This window comes from Pectinophora gossypiella, chromosome Z (assembly GCF_024362695.1).
Source record: "Pectinophora gossypiella chromosome Z, ilPecGoss1.1, whole genome shotgun sequence".
In the NCBI taxonomy this organism is placed as follows: Eukaryota; Metazoa; Arthropoda; class Insecta; order Lepidoptera; family Gelechiidae; genus Pectinophora; species Pectinophora gossypiella.
The window spans coordinates 25956720-25971008 of NC_065433.1; the positions used below are offsets into that span (position 1 = coordinate 25956720).

The 14289-nt window shown below is 36.9% G+C and overlaps 3 protein-coding genes across 6 annotated transcripts; 2 read left to right on the plus strand and 1 right to left on the minus strand.

Annotated features, from left to right (window-relative positions):
• The first annotated feature begins 251 nt into the window (after positions 1-251).
• On the plus strand, positions 252-2469 carry LOC126380357 (MYG1 exonuclease). Its single transcript, XM_050029732.1, has 4 exons — positions 252-440; positions 649-899; positions 997-1563; positions 1840-2469. The coding sequence occupies exons 1-4, from the start codon at positions 327-329 to the stop codon at positions 2003-2005; spliced, it is 1098 nt and encodes a 365-aa protein (XP_049885689.1). The 5' UTR covers positions 252-326; the 3' UTR covers positions 2006-2469.
• Positions 2023-12661, minus strand: LOC126380341 (pseudouridylate synthase 1 homolog). Of its 4 annotated transcripts, none has more exons than XM_050029700.1 (7): positions 12547-12661; positions 11773-12070; positions 8445-8611; positions 7895-8168; positions 7723-7822; positions 5020-5175; positions 2023-3355 (listed from the first exon to the last, which is right to left on the minus strand). In XM_050029700.1, the coding sequence occupies exons 2-7, from the start codon at positions 12042-12044 to the stop codon at positions 3029-3031; spliced, it is 1296 nt and encodes a 431-aa protein (XP_049885657.1). In that variant the 5' UTR covers positions 12045-12070; positions 12547-12661; the 3' UTR covers positions 2023-3028. The 4 variants fall into 4 exon arrangements, with proteins under 4 accessions (XP_049885657.1, XP_049885656.1, XP_049885659.1 ...); XM_050029699.1 differs by having other exon boundaries at positions 12475-12654; XM_050029702.1 differs by lacking the exon at positions 12547-12661 and adding an exon at positions 12282-12417.
• Positions 12662-13529: 868 nt separating this feature from the next.
• LOC126380379 (protein tipE) lies at positions 13530-14289 on the plus strand. The gene has a single exon (XM_050029764.1). The coding sequence runs from the start codon at positions 13556-13558 to the stop codon at positions 14225-14227; it is 672 nt and encodes a 223-aa protein (XP_049885721.1). The 5' UTR covers positions 13530-13555; the 3' UTR covers positions 14228-14289.

Consider the following 14289-nt stretch of genomic DNA (forward strand, 5'->3'; position numbering starts at 1 on the left):
TACTAAGTTTTTTACTCGTTCCTTAACCTTTTTAAATATGTTTTACTTCGCAACATCTAGCCAATGCCATCTGACGCATAAAAAAGTGGTATTGTTTTCATCAATTCATACAGAGGTATTTTTATACGTCCTCTAAGGTATTTCTGTGTACACTAACGCCCTCTACCGTAATTTCATAAACTACTATAATCAAAAACCGGTAAAACAAAACGTAATGGTAGGTACCTCACTAAGAAAAAAAAAAACGAAATGTCAATAATTCAAAATGGCGCCAATTTTCTAGGTTATGAGATTCGATTGAATTTAAAATACAGTAGTGTATTGTGATGTTTAGAAGATTAATTGTATGTAAAATTAATCATTTTACACGCTTTCCTACTTTTAAATCATATAATTTTAATATAGGGCAACGACTCTATACATCTATTGCCACTATGAAGGTTAGTATTCGTCATGTTTATTGTTCCACGTTGCGTTTTCCATACGTAATATTATTACTACGATATTATTAAAATTATCCTTAATATCTTTTTCTGAATGTAACATATTCGTATTAACTAAGTTATTATCCTCACTTGCTATGCTACTGTATTCTCAAGTATGGTGTGACTTTTTACCACATGACTCGTTTTTTGTTACTATCCACAGATTGGAACCCACGATGGCGTCTTCCATTGCGATGAAGTTCTTGCTTGTTTTATGCTCAAATGCCTCCCAGAATATAAGAATGCAGAGATTGTTCGGACCAGAGATATGAATAAACTGAATGATTGTGACATTGTAGTTGATGTTGGCGCTGTATTTGACCACGAAAAAAAACGTTATGACCATCATCAAAGGGAATTCCGGGAAACTTTAAGCACTCTGAGACCAGAATTAGGGGATAAATACAAAATTAAGTATGTCTGACAAATTTGCTTGGCTAATGTTTTGTTTGATGTTTAAAATATTTGTTTACTCATTTTTATGTACTGTATTACTATATTTCTTTTTCAGGCTCAGTTCGGCTGGTTTAATTTACACATACTATGGTGAACAAGTTATTCAAACCTTAGCTCCAAAAGAAGCTCCGTTGGCCCCTGAGGATCTACGTCTCATTTACAAGAAAGTGTATGAGAACTTTATTGAAGAAATGGATGCAATAGATAATGGGGTTCCTATGACTGATGACGAGCCTAGATATAAAATCCACACACATTTAAGTGCTCGAGTAGGCAAACTTAACCCTGAATGGAATATACAACAAGCAGTTAACACGGATGCACTTTTTGAAAAAGCTATGGCATTAGTCAGCACAGAGTTTACTCATTCTGCAAATTACTTCATTTCCATCTGGTTACCAGCAAGAGATTTTGTCAAAAATGCATTGGACAGTAGATTTGAAATTCACAAATCTGGCCAAATAGTCAAGTTTACGGAGAGGTTCCCATGGAAAGAGCATTTGTTTGATTTAGAGACAGAATTAGGCTTAGGTCAAGAAGTGAAATTTGTCTTGTTCAATGATAAACCTAAGTCTTGGAGAGTACAAGCAGTCCCAGTGAGCCCTGCAAGTTTCGTTACAAGGTATGTAAAAACCTGCTTCTAAAATGATTAACAGTACTAAACTACATAAACAAGTTTATGCTTTGTAGTCTGTGACTAATTTAAACTTTTATCTTGTGGAGAATATAGTTTAAATAAAGCCATTTATGAGACACTTTTTGCATTAACTATACAATCCACATAGTTTTATAATAGCTTACAGAGCTGTTATTTGCATATATTTTTAAGTTGACAATAAACTTAGTATAAAACTTGATTTTAGCACTGGATGAATCTTCTGACAAATTCTTTTCACAGAAAACCTCTTCTGAAAAAATGGTGGGGAGTCCGTGATGAAATACTGAGTGAAGTGGCAGGCATTGAAGGCTGCATCTTTTGCCACAGCACAGGCTTCATTGCTGGCAATGTCAGTGAAGAGGGGGCCTTGAAAATGGCTATTGCAAGTTTGGAACCTGACAATTAAGAATTTTTGCCAATACCAGTACAACTTTTAATGTAACATAATTATACATCAATGAGTTCAGCTAATACAGACTTATTGTTTGACTTTAAACAATGAAATGTATAATATACATAATATGCATACCATTGCAACAACAACTTTAGCACAACACAACTGAGGTACATCAATCACATAATGAACTATGTCTATGTACCCACTTCACCGAGCTTTTTGTTATTATAAGACTGGATCTTTATGTCATAATAAGTGTCCCTTTTGGATACTTTTAGAATTTCCAGAAGAGCAGAAATTTATCATGTATAATATCCAATTTATAATGAATATATTGTACATCTAGGATGTAAATAAAACTTTGAAGTGATGTTTAAATTGGCTTTGCCAAGAAATATATTATTATGTTTAAGATTAAATGAATTGTTACATTTATTGAAAGTGAATACATGTCTTATAAATACTTACAAGTATTTTTTACCTTTTCTTTTCCTTACATTTAGTATAGATTGATAAATTCATTTCTACACAGCAATTATTCTAATATTACAATTTAGGCAATATTTTGATCACGAAGATATTTATACCCTAGCTCACTTCTAGATTAATTATACATAAAACCGTTGAATTTAAGTTTTAAAACAATCAGTTCAATATTATGGACTTTTCTCATATTAATTTTGGAAGAAACTTTTCCAACATGTTCAACTGATTGAATTAAACGTAGATCTATTGAAAATACACAATATAATGTAACATTGGTTAAGCAAAAGGGGTTGCAAACATCAATGGGATTGTTTTTATATTTGTATTGTAATTATTACATCAAGTAAAAGTCACTGTTAATAAGTAATAACTTTGTAAGTTCGTATTGTATGTACCACTGGTATCACTGTGCGTGTTGGGTTTTATAATTTACATCCGAAACCAGTTGACAGGTTCTGTCTTTGGCTGACTGAACTTATATATTTTAGAGCGGGTATAAAATTGCCGGTCTAAGATGGTCAGTTGGCTCGTACGGAGTGTGATTAACTATAAATCTTGCCTAAACTTTTTTGAATTCTCCACCTTGTCGTTGTTCTCGTCGTCCGCGGCGTCCTCGTCCGAGGTGGCATCATCAGCACCTGCTTCCTCCTCCCCTATCTCATTCGCAAGGGGATCCTCCTCCGAGGGCTCGTAAGAATGATTACTAAGTTTCATATCCAGCCATTCGCCCATGGAGTTGTCTTCAACTTCCCCCTTGACTATGACAGGGTAAATGTACTCGTGAATGAACTTCTGCACTTCCTCTTCTTCATCTTCCCATCGTAGGTTGGCGTGAGTGGTACGGTATCGGGCGTCGTACCTATCATAGTGAACCTGTAAAATATAAAATGATTATTGGAATTGAAAGGACATCGGCAACAGTAATAGATAAAATAGATAGACTAAAGGCTCTGATTCCGGCAGACCTCATAATTTTAAGTTATACCTGTCATTTTCTTATCCGCCGAAAAGGAAAGGGACGGATGATTGACATCAAATTGGCATCTCGCTGGTATGGAAGTTTGATGTGTGCTGTCAACTGAATTCAACTGTTAGGTTACGGGTATTGACCAATGTAAAATTTTGAGAGGGTTCTGTAAGATTTCTAAACTTGAAGTGTGTTCCATAATTTTTATCTGTCGATTAACTGTCCCTTTACTTATCGGCGGTTAAGAAAATGTCAAATACTTTAAATTAGATGGTGTCTACAGGAATTAGCACCTGTGACCCACGACTCTGGGTACAGGCCTTCCCTTCAGTTGGAGGTCCAAGAAGCATACTCCATGACGCTGCTACACTGTTGAAAAGTTCGTGTTCCTAAACAGTCGGTTTAAGAACTTGTACCAGGTTAAGGTGTCTTACCATCACGCTACAAACATATTACAACTGTTACGTGTTCAATGGCCTCCATGATCCTGCGCTCACGATCCAGAGGTCCCGGGTTCAAACACCGGAATCAGAATAATTTATTAAACTTAATTAACATGGATAAACATTATTGCAGGTCAATTTTATATTTTTTTAATCTACCATCATTTCGCAAGGAGTTATGGCTGAGGAGAACTGACAACCAACTGCAACAGCAACACATCTTTTAAATCATAATGTAGGTATTATTTACAAGTTAAATAACATTATTTAATACTAGGAATTGTTGTCATTTTGGCAATCATTGACCTTATAATAAAGTAAGCTTTTATATGCTTGTTTATGCTTAACATGACTTGTAAATTTATTTTCTGTTAAATTCAAAATGTCGGGTATTTTATTGTATGAAGAAGAGAGAGGGAGAGGAGATGTAAGAAGAGGCAAGATGATTGGGAAATTAATAAGACACGTCGAATTTATTGTAAGAGAAGATAGAAGGAAAGAGAAGTAGGTGAAAACCAAGAAGTGCTTACATGGAACAAATTAAAGAGAAGACGCACGTCGTGTCTTATAAAGAATAAGAATATGGAATTGGCCTTAGATAGACAAAAATGAAGAATTGTACACCGACAAGAGAGTGTCTCTTAATGATGATGATTTTGTTAAAAAATTATATACATAAACATAAAAAAGGTGAATTAAATTTTGAATAGCAGACAGTGGGGACATGTCACAAAAATCGCTTTGTGATCCCAAATTTGGTTCAACATTGCAGGCCGTTTCACCCGATTATCTGAAAAAAGATGACCCGTGCTTCGGTTCCGGCTACTATTTCTTAAATTTGAAGTCGTCTACATTAGCCTTGTCAAGGGTCTTTGTGGCATAGTGACCCGAGCACCTGGGTTGATGACCAGTATTTAACCATACAACCAAGGGAAGACTAGAAGACTGTAGAAAATTATAGATCTACCTACTCCACTCCAATCTCATCAGTCATCCCGTGATCATGGCACTTGCAACAGTGTCAAAATGTCGGGAGTCTCATATTCTTACTTTAAACGCGGTAAGAACCCGTTATTATGTGTTTTAATCAAGAGAAGACTGTTACAAAATGTGAATGAAACATGTACCTTATCCAAAACTAAGCCAAGTCCTGGAGCAGTGGGGATTATAATTTTGTCCTTCTCAAACGCTGCCTCCGACAGCGCACTGTCAGCGTGGTGACGCACCAGTGCTATGGTCAGTCCAACCATCTTCCTTATTTGATGAAGCATGAAGCTTTGGCCCTGGCAAATAACAATGTTTAGTCTCAACAAATAAAAAAGTTTATTTTCAAAATAAGCTCACGACTATATCTCTATTGGAGTAGTCAGTGGTACAATCAGAAGCAAATAGTTAGTGACAGTAAAGGTATACATACAGGGTGTTAGTGACGTCGTAACGAATACTCAGGGGGATGATTCTGAGTTAATATCAGGTGGAATTTTTCGTCGCAAAATTCATGATTTTTAGTTTTTTTAAATTATTTTCAATTCTATACTTTTGCGATGGAAAATTCCACTTGATATTAACTCAGAATAATCAGCTGAATCATCCCCCTCAGTATTCGTTACGATGTCACTTACACCCTGCACAAGTACATACGGTAGCCATACAAGTAGGTATGGGTGTTAATGACACCGTAACGAATACTGAGGGGGATGGTTCAGATCATGATTCTGAGTTGATATCAAGTGGAATTTTCAGTCTGAATATTCTAGAAAATTTTTGTGTTTTTTTTTTAAATTATTATCAGTTCCATACTTTTGCGACGGAAAATTCCACTTGATATCATCTCAGAATCATGGCCTCAATCACCCCTCAAAGTTTTCGTTACGATGTCACTAACACCCTGTATAGTTAGCAACATCCAGAATGTCTAATAATTAGGAACGTGCAAGGGGGCACAAACTGATCGTCCAGATTCGCGTGACGCTTAGAATGTCAAATAGTTCGTCTCAATTATGTCGTCGTAACTATGACAACACTTACTGCGTCAAAGGTATCCAAGCAGTCAAGGTGTTCAAAAATATGTGGACGATTAGGTTGCTGCCAACTTTTTGAACACGCAGGTTCTGCCGATGTTTTTGGTCACTTAGAGTGCTACTATCTATACGGCCACCTTGAACGTCCGTAATTATTAGACATTCTGGATGTTGCTACCTATACAGGGTGTTAGTGACATCGTAACGAAAACTTTGAGGGATGATTCAGGCCATAATTCTGAGTTGATATCAAGTGGAATTTTCCGTCGCAAAAGTATAGAACGGAAAATAATTTAAATAAGCTCTAAAATTTTCATGACTTCTCCGACAGGAAATTCCACTTGATATCGACTCAGAATCATGGTCTGAATCATCCCCTTCAGTATTCGTTACAGTGTCACTAACACCCATACCTACTTGTATGGCTACTGTATGTACTTGTATGGGGTGTAAGTGACATCGTAACGAATACTGAGAGGGATGATTCAGCTGATTATTCTGAGTTAATATCAAGTGGAATTTTCCATCGAAAAAGTATAAAATTGAAAATAATAAAAAAAAAACTAAAAAAATAACATGAATTTTGCGACGGAAAATTCCACTTGATATTAACTCAGAATCATGGTCTGAATCATCCCTCTGAGTATTCGTTACGATGTCACTAACACCCTGTATGTATACCTTGACTATCACTATTTGCTCAATTAAATAAAAAGTCAATTCAGTGTGGAAGATACGTGGAGGCTGGAGTGGAACATGTTCGACGGCACAAATTCGGACCTTATTCAGGATCCCTCGCGGAGGGTCCCTGGCTTTGACTCCAAGCGAAAAATCTGGACACGACTGAACCGGTGTAGGACCGACTATGGAAAGTCAAACCATCACCTGTGTAGATGGGGCTTAAAGAAGTCACCATACTGTGAATGTGGTCACCCGGACCAAACCATATCTCACATAGTGAACAAGTGCCCTCTGCACCGGTTCCCAGGTGGTATAGCCGAGCTGCATTGTGTGACGGATGCAGCAGAGACTTGGTTAAGGGAGCTTAAGCTGGATATTTGATCCAAGCAGGATATTTGTCTGCCATACGCAATAATAATAATCACTATTTGCTTCTGACTGTACAGTGTACATTCATCGCAAGATGAATTTAAACCCACACCTCGTCTGGCTTTCTGTTAGACTAACGTCATAGGTGGTGAGCTGTATCGCAGTCTATAATGTCCGAGACAACTGTATTAGTGGAAATTTTTGGTGCAAATCAGGTAGCGGAGCTCGAACCATCGCTCCCCGATTGTGACGCCAGCCGGTGTACGGTCACGAGCATTAATATGTATACACTTTGGTACCATGTCACATTAACTTTTTTGCCAAATTGAACTGTAAGCCTCACTAAATGTCAAATATGTTAGTGCGACAGAGTCCTAAAGTGGGTACATTATATTGCTCATGACTGTACCACAGAAGCACTATGACCACGTTCAACAAAGGATCATAACATACGACATTTGTTGACATTGCGCACTTAGTTTTATATGCGCAAATGTCAAATTGCAATATAGTTTTTTAGGTGAACTGCTTCAGTGTGGCCTTTTTAGAAACTATGTTGCGCTATTACCACTGTTTTAGAACTATACAGCCATCTCTGCATAGTCTATTAGTCCACAGTAGTATAACTTAAACTAAAATATAACTTTTGTTTTTTAATACAGTTGACTTTAGGCCTTAGAGCGTGTATAGTGCTTTACTCCTGAATGAGAAGCGACAGTTTACTCGAAAAGCATCGTTAGTCCAGTGGCATTTACTTACTTTTACTAACAGAACAGCAAATTCCATGTCCGAATCAACAAAAACTTTATCCACATTAAAACCTAGCATATATCTTGATGCTGATGGATCTTCAAAATGTCTGCAAACAAAAAAAGATTAATAAAAATCAAGTCTTATAGAATTGTACGACAAAATATGGGTAAGTACATACTTCTTTTCAGTAAAATTGTGGTACGGTTTTGTCCCTTTATAGATACTCAGAACTTTTTCAATTTGCTCCAACTTTGATGGTGAAATTCTATACCTCCTGCGTTCCTCTGGTGTAACCAGCAACGGTTCAAATACGTATGTTGGAACAACGTAACTGTATGTCCGTGCGTTGCAACTTATCTTAGAGTTAAATCTGTTTGTAACTCTCTGTATTCCAAAAACCCTGATACAATCAGGCAAAAATTTGTTTATTTCTTCCTTTTTTAACTCTAGAGCTGAAATTAAATACAATTTAAATGAATAAATGCAAATAATTCAAGTAATCAACACAATTGTATTAAATGTGATGGGTTGGTCTAAGATTGTCTAGGTAGCAATAACACCATAAAACAAAACACAAGCTACTATGTAGTCATTTTGCGATCATGTCATTTTACAATGAGGTCAAGATAAGATCTAGGTAAAATGATATCTAGTGGCTTTGCTTTCATGTAGTCATATTGCTACCTAGACAATCTGAGACCACCCCATGGTGATTACGATTAACATACGTAATTTCAATGACACTACTTGTCTTGCCGCTGAAACCCCTTTGTCTGTGCGAGAGCTCCGTTGAAACTGCATGCTCTGTTGGTTGGCAAACTCCTCCTCATTGATATATTTGGCGGACCTCAGAGCTTTCAACAGGTCTTCTTCTATAGTCCTCACTCCTGGATTCCTGTAACAAATAATATCTAATAAACCATCTAGTGCAATAATATCATATATTAGTGTTATTAATAGTGAGATTTTAGCTGTTGAGAAGTTAGTCTCAACAGACTAGATGTTGTTTTCTTTTTATGGTGAATGTTGTGTTCACTTGTAATAGGCTTACACATAAGTACTGTTTTACTTTGTTTAATTATGTTCTAACTAAATGTTATAATGTGCATAGCTGTAAGTGATCCATAAATAAATAAATAATAAATAATAAATAAACATACATTTAAAGCAATAAAGCGATAACCACGTAAACCGTCGGTGGTGAACTTCTTCTATCGTGTAGGTTGTAAGGTGGAGTACCAACCTCATCAACCCTGGTGTCAGGGTTACTATTGGGTGGTGAACTAAAATAATTAATGTTTCTTTCATTCATATTAGTGATGTCGCAACATGGTTTCCAGGTTCTGTGCCCAGTTAATGGCGATAAGAAACTGTCTGCCGTCGTCTGTTTTTCCAACTCATTATAATCTGGGAGTCTTAAAGACTAGAGTGAATTGGCATTTGCTAGGTAAGCGTGATCCATCCTAGACTACATCGTCACTTACCATCAGGTGAGATTGAGGTCAAACGCGAGCCTATTTTATTTAAAAAAACAGATAATCTCGCCTTCTATTATATGGGACTTAAACAGAGTTGGCGAGGAGTGGGTGTATTACACACCTGTGAATACCCCTTTTCGGGCAAGTTGGTGTTTACGAGATAAACTAAAATATATTGGGTAATATTCAAATAGGAATCCCAAGCTAAAGGACGCATCGTCTAAATATGACAAAGAATCCTGTCAATAACTGTACTTATGACAGTGGCGGCCCTAGGGCGGTGTGAGGTGCGCCAGCTGGCACCAAAATCAACAAGACTGGTTCACCCTGGCCGCAAACTAACTTCATCGGGTTAGATTGCGGCCACGTAAAACTTATACCGGGTCGTAAACAACATTTTTAAAAGATTTAAATATAAATTTCGGTGGCTGTAAACTAATCGAAAAATTTTGTATTTTGAGGAGCTGAGGGGCGCTACTTTGAGGTTTCGCATCACCTAAATATTTTGCTAGGGCTGCCAATGCTTACGTATATATACAAAAGTTAAATATTACTTCATACTGCATAACAATCTCAAACAATATTTTTCGCAATCTCTCAGGCCTTTACATCTTTATCAGATGATTCAAACAGCGTTTCTGTGGCAGCTTTTAAAATGGCTGTAAAGTCCAATGCGAGAGCGACAGTAGCGGCCGCACGACTGGCATTGTAGTTGAGGGTTACTAGATGGTACAGGTGGTAAATCGGCCCTCTCACTTCTGTGTCGCCTCTCGCGCTTGTCGGCTAGATTCTGGAACCAGGTTTTATCGTGTGCTTTGCACCCATCGGCCAAAGACGTCCTCCACTTATTCCGGTCACTGGCCAGGTCCTCCCATTTATCGGGGCTGATCTTAAAAGCAAGCATGTCACGCTTTGTGCAGTCTTTAAATCGCAACAACGGCCTTCCCACCTTTCTTTTTGCAAAGGCAACTTCGCTCAACAGGGTACGTCGTGGTAAGCGGATACAATATAAAAAATCGTCAAAGCATAGTTCATGATTACATTGATACGTCACTATGATATTTGTTATGGCTGAGGACAAGAAGTGTGGGAGCAAACCCCTTAACAACATAGTTTTATTTTTATACACTGAGGAACTTTCCAGGTTATGTTCCTCAAAAAGAATGTAGATGGCTCTGTACAGATTTTCCTTCATTTAACCTTCATGGATAACAGACATATGCATCGTTTATCTTTGTTTTTGGTTATAAATAATGACCCTTTTTATTACTCCCAGGCACAATTTCATCTTTCACCTATTATTCTGATCAAAATAAAGAGAAGCAATATAGGTAGTAACATAACTCATACATAATGTGATCCAAATATCAAGCGTCAATTATTTTTATTTATGCATTGTATTTTGGAATAATTATGTACCTGACCTGTAATTATGTATCAGGTTGCCTGGAAGAAATTGCTGCATGAGCAATAAGGCCGCCTGTTGTGCTTTTCTGTATATGTTGTCCTTATCTGTGTATTTTGTGGCCATTGTGCTCAATAAAGTATTTTATCTATCTATCTGAGTAATGAGTAAATAGGTGGGGTTGGTATTCCACCTCACAACCCACGCAATAAGAAGAAGAAGTAAATAGGTAATTTTCATGTTAAAACTGTACAATGCCACCTTTATTGTTTTTGGTGAACATAGCCTGGAAACTCTCATTCAAAAGCAAAAGCAACATCACACAAGTAGACAACAGAAAACAATAATAGTTGAATATTCTGTTAAGCTGTAACTTTACTACAATATAGTAAATTATTTTATAAATAGGTAATATAATGGTGTATTTTATAGTATGTTTTAATACAACATGTCTTCACGACTCTTACTTTCAATCTATTACTACTTCTGGCAATTTATTATAAAAATGTATGTATACGAAGTTCCACAATTTTGTTTGTGTTAAAATTATGCCTTTCATTATTATTCGCCAAGTAGTTAATGCCATCTGTGGCAAATCTAGAATAAATCACGTCAAAAAATATATCATATTATTCACAAGACTACATTTTTGAACATACATTGTGTTTTCATATCAACTGTACAATGTTCCTAATTTGGAAATGTAAAAAGAGCTTTATTTATAGTTATAGCCTTTAAGCAGATAGGAAGTTCAGAACCCGAAAACTACAAATTTACATATCAGTAATCAAGACTATCATATAGTAACTTATCCATGAGTATTACATTTATGCTCATTTTAATTTCCCCAAACCAATATTTAATGAATTTGTACAAATATTTTAAATTCGCTATGCATTATTCGCTTAGCAATCAAGCATAATTCGAACAGAAACAGCTTAACAACCGTCATTGGAATATGATATGTACTCGCCACAGCACTACATTTCAAAAGTCTTCTTCCCGAAAATGACACATAATAACCATTGATTATTTATTCATTTAAACCTGGATCCTCCAGTTAGGTAGTCAATATGATCATTATACAACAGATTACAGTTAACCTGTAAGCCAGTAAATTAAAAATTGATTGTGCTTCTAATAATTAAAGTAATGATTGGATAAAAATTTTACCTTTGCATGCCATAATAGTCTACACCACAGTATCCTAAAAGCATGGCCACTTTTTTCTTTTTAATCCGTTCAACTGTTCTTCCACATTTTTTCTTTCCAGACGATTCACCCTCGTCCGGTCTAGGACTGTTGTCCTCCCACTGTCGCTTCATGTATCTTCCTTTGTAACGTGTTACGTTTTTACTGTGTATAATATTGTTTTCTTCTGTGTCTATCTTCTGTGTCTGCTCTTGGGACTCTGTTTTCACTTCACTTGCTTTTGGCACCTCCATCACAGAAAGAAATCTCAGATGGATACCTAAAATTTAATATGAACATTTTAACATTAACTTACACATACAATCTGTATGACTATTATAAAAATTGCAATGAAATGTAGTAAAATATTGGGCGGTATACTAATGCAGACATGGGAACTATATACAAATGTACTGATGTTTAAGTTAATAAAAAATCACTATAGCGTAAACAAAAAGATTAAGTCTAGTTTGAGTAGTACAGTAGGTAACCTATAAATCTATTTAAATATCACTAGTGAATCAATATTTATAACAAGAACAGTCGAAGCTATGATTAAGGAAGCTTTGCAAAAAGAACCGAAACATTTTAACAAACACAACATTTTATTTACAGCATAACTACAATAAAAATAACGCGAATCTATAATTCATTGCCATGTGGGTGACAACATAATATAACTACCTGATTTTGGGTATTTCGGCACGTTCTGTCTCAATGTATTAACAAATAGATTGAATAATTTGACTGACATACCTAAAGTTCACTGTAAAGTTATTTAAAGTCAATATAATTACTTTCAGTACGTAATTTACAAGAATCTCACTTGTCATAATCACTGTTGATCGACCGCCATTATACGGTCACGGTGTTTTTTTTTTGCCCACTGTACGTGAATGTTGGCGCCAATATTGGCCCAATGCAATGACACCAACTTATGGATCGAGTTTACAATGTAACTGTTTTGTTTACAATTGTTCCAATAATGAACAAATCATCATGATCAACCGTACGACGCCCAAATGGACAAATAATAAAAGTGTTTTTAATTCGACTTCTTTATTGATCGTCTTCACATTGGCTCTGACTGCTCTCATCAATAAATCAGCCAACTTTTGTACCATCATTGGAACCAACTCTTGGTCCTTGGAACCAACCAACTTGTGGAGCCAGAGTGAAGCTGAAATACTTTTTTTTAAGAAGATAAATGATCATAAAAACAGTTTTACGGTTTTTTGGTTTACTAAAAGACAAAAATCGATAAATGCGAATCGATTAATCTAGTTTGAAGTTTATTATTGTCATGTAATAATATATTTATTTTATTTATAAAATTAAACTGGTTTGTGTTAACGTATTTAACGAGTCAAGTCGCTTTTTCTTTATATTAGACTCAAATCTAGAAAAGACCTATAAAATATGTTAGCACCTATTTAAAATATAAATTACCTAATTATTTCATTAAACATTATGAAACAACAACATATTCTTGGGATTTGACTTACATTTGAAGCCTTTGTATTGTTTATTTATAAACCTAGTAAATATTTATGATCACTTGTAACCAAAATGTACAAAAGTTCGCTTCTGAACCTTGCAAACAATTTATTATAATTCCACTGAGAGTTAGTAACTTATTCTCGACCGGCACTTTTTCACTCGAGCTCAAGGCGCATGTCCGGGCATGGCGCATGCGTAAAGGCAGTATTCCATTTATTCGCAACAAAGAATTATTCTCAGAATGGGTTGACACACAGCTTGCAAAATGAGGGGTGGAAGTTCAGAACGCCTGGTGCGACCGGTTCGTCGCCGAGGAGAAACCCGTGCGAAACTAACAAGATATATTACGGTGTTGCTGGCAGGACTTTTGGGCGGAGGCGGGTCAGCTCTGCTCTTCCTCGTACCACTTTACGCTGACCCAGCGCTCAGTGCCCTGGCCGCAGACTTCGATCCGATACCAGCGGAATGCGTCACGGAACGGCGAGACGACAGGTTGGGCCTGGACAATTGCACCTGGGCTTCCTGCAGAGAAGGTTGCACTAGTGACGCCTATAAGTGCACCCAACTCCACGTGAAATACAAAGCTTACTCTAACGATTGGCGTCCTGCTGTGTTGTTTGTGAACATAAAAGGATGCGGGTACCCGCCGACTGTGGATTGTGAGAACTTCACGATGAGTTATGGTTATGTCGGTGCAAGGTATCCGTGCTACTGGTCGAGAGCTGACACGGGCGTGGTGATACCACGCTGGTCACGCGGCGAGCAAGTGGCGACGGTGACCAGAACCCTGGCGCTTCCTTTGTTCCTATCTGGCTGTGCTGGGATTGGGCTGTGCGCGCTGCACTGCGAGTGTCGGCCGCGCCGCCGCCGCCGTCCACCACGCCGCCCACCACGCATTTCAACACCGGAAGAAACTTCAGTCTACCGTCTTGCCTAGCAATGCGACCAATACTTTTGAATGGATACAGCAATTATCTGCAATATTTGGCACAAACTATA